The 6,453-nt window shown below is 40.0% G+C and overlaps 1 protein-coding gene across 1 annotated transcript; it reads left to right on the forward strand.

Moving 5' to 3' along the window:
- Positions 1 to 1,971: 1,971 nt before the first annotated feature.
- Positions 1,972 to 5,503, forward strand: abhd13 (abhydrolase domain containing 13). Its single transcript, XM_015966261.3, has 2 exons — positions 1,972 to 2,162; positions 4,197 to 5,503. Exon 2 carries the CDS (start codon positions 4,231 to 4,233, stop codon positions 5,284 to 5,286), a length of 1,056 nt encoding a protein of 351 aa, XP_015821747.1. The 5' UTR covers positions 1,972 to 2,162; positions 4,197 to 4,230; the 3' UTR covers positions 5,287 to 5,503.
- The last annotated feature ends 950 nt before the right edge of the window (positions 5,504 to 6,453 follow it).

Below are 6,453 nucleotides of genomic sequence, written 5' to 3' on the forward strand. Positions count from 1 at the left end.
TGGGGTGGGGGGTGGGGGTGGGGGTGGGGGGGTGTTCCACAAAAATAAACAAAAATGAACAAGAGTCTGCTTCTAGACCTGCAGAAAGAGAGAAGAAAAAAGCAACAAAAAAAAAACATGGGACACAACAACAATACAACAAGATCAAGCCATCACTGCATCAACTTGATGAAGAAAATATATAATCAACATTGTTTTACTGAACAATCACACGATAATGAATCACAGTGCATTAAGTGCCCTATAGCCTTAAGACATGTGTTGAACGTACCCAAGTCCATACTTATGGGAGCACCATGTGAGCACCTGTGTGTGTACACGCGCTTGTTTATGTAAGGTTTCTCTATAGGAGTGTCCAATGGAGAGTGTGAGGGGCCACAGATCTGCCCCCTAAAGATGTGCAGGACACGGAGGGAGCTCCAAGTCCCAGAGATCCAGGAGTTGCCCCAGAGCGCAGGGACCCCAGGGAGACTGCAACCAGAAAAGCCCCCGCTCCCCTCGAGAGGCGCAGAGGATCGCCCCGGGGGGCCACAACCAGCAGCCGGCAGAGTCCCCGGAGATATTGACGGCAAGCCCACAGGCCCGCCCGCAGCCTCCCACCCTCTAGCCGGCCGAGCTCGGGACCCAATGACCCGGGACCCGGGGCGACCACCCCCCGCTGGGGACCCAGCAGAGCCCAGGGACCCAGACCCCACCAGGCAGCCACTGGCATTGATCAGGCAGATGCCAAAAGTCTTAAACTCCCTAACCCAGGAGGCACGACCAGGCAGACCAAGGCACCGCACTCCACACCAGATGTGGCAGGGAGAGGGGAGACGAAGATCTATATCACCAAAAGAAGTGGGCATTTTTGCTACCAGGGCATATCACAGTCACTTCCCATCCTATAGCAGCTCTGATTTTTCTGTTAAGTGTTAGAGCCCTCCAGCTGTTTAGAGTGCTAAATTTCAAGTAACTGAATCACGCAGTTGAGAGTGGAGCCACAGTGATGGTGCATATGTGTGTGTGTGTGTGTGCGCACGCGCGCAAGTGTGTGCGTGCATGCATGTTTGCACACTTGTCCGCTATGCATCCTCACACAAATACACAATGTGAAGAAATACCTCCTATGTCCTGGTTTTGACTCAGACGTTATCAATACTGATCTAAATCAACAAACCTCAAGGACAAGGCTAAATGACCAACAGCTGTTTGCGTCTGAAATAAATCTGTTTGTCTACTTCAAGGTCACACTGAGTAGCACTAGCAAAATGTTTAATACAGCAAAATCAATGACCAATGAAGAATGAGAAATGAATCTTTTTAGACTCTAATATGAAATGGATATCAGCTTTGCTTTCACTTTTGTTCTCCATTGTCAATAAGTATTGATCATTATTAGTTTACAGGTCAAAGCATAAATGAAATCAATGGATTTTAAAAAACATCAGACTTAGATTAGCAACAGGATGAGACATTAAAACAGCACCTATTTATTTGAGGTCTTCTTGGTAGGTATTGACTCTTGTAAGGTTGGAAAACCAAAACTTGCCATGCCACAGTGGAAAACTCTAAAGGCAACACTTTTTGATTGTTTTTAGAAAAATACTACTTTTAATAGTAACACTAGCCTTGCTTCAGGCTTGACATTATTATATTGAGCCAGTTAAAATATTTCAAGGAGTATTCATTTTATACCTGATACATATCAATAGTTTTGCAAATATTTCTACAAACGTTTTTAGCATAAAACTTGATTTTATAGAATCATACTCTGTCACTTAGCGACACCTGGTGGGTGAAAGTTAAATATATTAAATGAATATACGACTGAAGAACCACTCTTCAGTTTTATTTTCCTGTTACTAATTACTTTTTATATTTAAAACTATTTTTGTATTGCAACTCAACTAACGCAGCGGCTGTCATCCGGATAGTTGCGGCAGCGTTCTCTTACATGTACCGGAACCAACTGTCTTAGATTAATTTTACACGGAATGAAATACGGTTACACACTCAACGCCAACCTGTGAAGCTAGCCTCGCCGGGTTGTAGCATTTGCCTGTATGTTGTATTTATACTTTTGGTATCCGACGAAGAGCTGGATGACAGTAACTGTGTTGTTTAAGTGCCGCTGTTTGGTGAAAGATTCAACCAGCTGAGACGCTAAAAATGCGAGAAAGGTGAGAAGTTGGCTGACAATACAAACTAGATTCAACCTTGCTAATAGCTGTCACTAAGCTAATTCGTTTTTCGGTAACGTCGATTTATTGTCGCTTTAGTTCTCATTTCTCTTGTCTGTATTCGTTGTTAAGCTGGCAGCTGGTCTTGACTAACCAAAAATAACACTTCATGATGACTTCCGTTAACGTTTTGACGGTTGTACCTGTGAAAGCACGAACTGCAGTGTTGTGAGATTATTTTCTAGCTTTCATTTCCTTCTGGGTGGGGTCGAGGCATGTTTAATGTATGTGCCATTTAAGGTGCACCTAAAGATGCTAAAGTTGATTCATGACAGTGTTGGTTATTCACCACTATTATTATTAGTAATATTATTGCAGTTGTTGCCTGTTAGATTTCCGGACCAAGGACCCCTTTAGACAGTTCTGTCTGCTTCTGACAGAAGAGGGAGGACTTTACTTTGCTCTGCCGAACCTTCACTATGATTGTTAGAGAGATTAACTCTGCTGGTTAAAACCCAAGCATGGCTGTTTTAGTTCGAGGAGTCATTTTGTTATGTTCATTTAAACAATCCCTTTTATTGCCTTTTATGATGCAGGCTCCCAATATGATGTATTTTTAAATAAACTATTTTTGATGTACTTATTTCAATTCTAGTAATTTACGGTACAGTCCAAATTAATATTGTTTTAAATGGTAACCGTTTATTTTTGTTGTTGTCATAAAACACTAAAGAACACTGAACATTTACATAATTACATAAGGGATGCTTTTTTAAGTGATTATTGAGGTTGACCCTTATTGGTTTTTCTATTACCAATGCAGATTTGCAGGAGGCATGGTCAGCCGATGGCCAGTGTGGACTGCCGATTTTCATGGCTGATATCTAGATATTTTCCACTAGGGATGTGAATCTTAGAGCAACTCGCGATTTGATTCGATTCCGATTCTTGAGGTGCCGATTCGATTCAGAATCGATTCTCAATTTCAATTGATTCACAATCAGTATTAACAAAAAGCGTCAGCTCCATGATTAACTACTTTGTTGTGCAAGTCAGTTAAAGCTATGGGACATTTTTATTTGGCTTTAAACTGGTCATGCTCCAAAAATGCAAATTTAAAATGTTAAATAAAGTGATTCTAAAACTGTAAACAGAAGCAATCTGTTGACAAAAGGCAACATTTATTTTTGCTTACCTTGTAAAATATAACAAATCTGTAGTTACCTAACAGTAGCTTTGAAAGTAATATGGTCAAATACTTTTCAAGTATCAAGTTACATGAGTAATCCTGAGTACTCATTTATCAACTTAGAAAATAAATATGAGAATATCTCAAATTTCTGAGTATGGAAAAAATTACATTCAAGTGCCCTCTTATCAGCAGATTCAAACATAAATCATCTCAATTTATGGGACCACAAAAGTAAACGGAGTACTGACTCTCCTAACAAAGATCAAAAAAGTGCATCTGAAACCTATAACATGCCAAATATTAGAGTTCTTGGAATCGATTCTGAACCTTTGTGAATCGATTCTGAATCTTTATAAATAACAATCCCGATTCAGACTTGAATCGATTTTTTGATCACCTCTTTTTTCCACCTTCTTTTCATGCTAAAATATCAGAAATAACATCGGTTCATGCACACAATTCCAGAAGCTGTATCAGTTTTTGAACTCTGAATTCAACCAACTGTTAAATCTTAACTTTGTACACCGCGCAGTGTTAAAGTCAGACACCTAAATAAAGTTTATTTATTGTATTTATTATGCAGTTGTTATTAGTGAACATAAAAATACATTAAAATTAAATTCTGCAGCAGCACTGGGCTTCCCAAGGATGTGCCTTACTTTAAATCAACTTTACTAAGGACAGATGCCAGTGTATAACAAACGGTAAATTTCAGCACCATGTATTGGTTTACCCCTAATAATTTGCCTTTTTTCAAGATTTGTTTTATCACACACTAAGTCACATGGTTTGTTTTTTAACTCCCACCGATATTCTGTTTTCTTTGTGTTCTGTTTTTGTAGATTGTGCATTTTGTGACTCAGCTCTCGTGCAGCCATGGAAAAGCCCTGGAGGCTGTGGGGGGCGATGGAGCGTTGCATCCTGGCTCTGGTGTCCTGGTCTTGGGGTGCCTGTCGTGTCTCCCTTTTGGCTCTTATCCTCACGTTCCACCTGTATGGAGGGTTTTTCCTCCTTGCTCTCATCCTGGCATCTGTGACGGGCATTCTCTACAAATTTCAAGATGTTTTACTCTACTTCCCCGACCAGCCTTCCTCCTCTCGCCTTTATGTTCCAATGCCAACAGGAATTCCACACGAGAGTGTGTACATTCGTACCAAGGATGGTGTGAAGCTTAATCTCATCTTACTTCGTTACACAGGAGGAGATGCGCCCCCCGGAGGGAACTCTAGCGGTCAAAATTGCCCAACTTCCGCTTCTCCACCTACAATCCTTTATTTTCATGGTAATGCAGGAAATATTGGTCACAGAGTCCCAAACGCACTTCTCATGCTGGTTAATCTAAAAGCAAATGTAGTGCTACTGGACTACCGTGGCTATGGGAAAAGTGAGGGAGAGCCCAGTGAGGATGGTCTGTACCTGGATGCTGAGGCCACACTGGACTATATTATGAGTCGCCCTGACCTGGACAAGACAAAGGTGGTGCTCTTCGGTCGCTCATTAGGAGGAGCTGTGGCTGTGCACTTGGCATCAGTCAACCCTCACCGTGTAGCCGCCATCATCGTTGAAAACACCTTTCTGAGCATCCCCCACATGGCCGCAACACTCTTCTCTGTCATGCCCATGCGTCTGCTGCCCTTATGGTGCTACAAGAACCAGTTCCTTTCCTATCGACACGTGGCGCTGTGCCGGATGCCTTCGTTGTTTGTGTCGGGTTTGTCTGACCAGCTCATCCCACCAGTTATGATGAAGCAACTGTACGAGATGTCTCCCTCACGGACAAAACGTCTCGCTATTTTTCCAGAAGGCACTCACAACGACACGTGGCAGTGTCAGGGCTACTTTGTTGCTCTGGAGCAGTTCATTAAAGACCTACTGAAGAGCCATGCCCACGAGGAGAGTGCTCAGCCCTCAGCTAGTGTCACCATCATCTGATAAATGAGTCAAAGTGACATGGGCTGATTGTAATGCATATATTGGAGCGACTTTGTGGATTTGTGGAAGTCGTGTGTATTTTACATTTTTTTTGTTTGGGTTTGACTTGATTTCACTCTTTCTACCTTTCTGTAAATTTGATATGCTGAAATATTTTCACAATTTAAGGTTGAAGAGACAATTTCAACTTTCTCTTGGTATATTTTATTTTTTGGGTCAGCTGCAGATATCAATGCATGTATTTATGACTTGAAACGAACGAAGCCAGAGCATACACGCTCATAACATAAAACATGTCACAGTCGTGGAAAAATTCCCTGCCGTCAAATCAGTTTAAAGTATTATGACCACAAAAGGGCGAGTAGCGATTTAAACCAATTACTCCAATCAAAATGACACTTTTTTTTCAATAAAATACAATTTTGAGTTTTACTATATATATATATATATATATATATATATATATATATATATATATATATATATATATATATATATATATATATATATATATATATATATATATATTTGTAATTCAGTTGTGTTTTTTTGTTTTTAATTAACCCCAATTATTATTATTATTATGCTTTGTTTTTTTGCTAACATTTTAGGAGCAATAAATCAGGAAGTGTGAAGAAATTTCTGTTCTTTTAGCCCAAAAGCAACTCTGTCATGTTCGTCCAGCAGTTCGGGATTTCATGACTCCCAAACTTATCTGAACAGAAATATAAAAATAGTCTATTCTATATTTAAGAGCTGAAATGAAGAGGCCAAACATGCTAAAATGTGAAATTTTCGATCAAATTATTTAAAAGAAAATGTTTATTATTGTTAAATCACTTCTGTTGTCCAGATTAGAAGCTTCTCTAATCCTGCATCGTGTTAAAAATGCTACCAGTTATTTATAAATGAGCTTTAGTCGTTACTAAGCAACTTTGGGATCTCGTGTTTCATAAGAAGGATTTGTTCCAGCCTCGTTCCTTCGGGCCTGCTGATTGTTGACGGTAAAATTTGGTTCTTGTTTTATTGACACATTTAAAATGTTTTTAAGTTAAAAAAAAAAAAGCTGAGAATCTGGAAAATTCCCAAGGATAAATACTTTAGTGTGTCGCAACAGAGATAACTTTGCTTTTACTTCCCCGTCTTTTACACACTTGTCACAACTGG

The sequence above is a fragment of the Nothobranchius furzeri genome, chromosome 14 (genome assembly GCF_043380555.1).
Source record: "Nothobranchius furzeri strain GRZ-AD chromosome 14, NfurGRZ-RIMD1, whole genome shotgun sequence".
Classification (NCBI taxonomy): domain Eukaryota; kingdom Metazoa; phylum Chordata; class Actinopteri; order Cyprinodontiformes; family Nothobranchiidae; genus Nothobranchius; species Nothobranchius furzeri.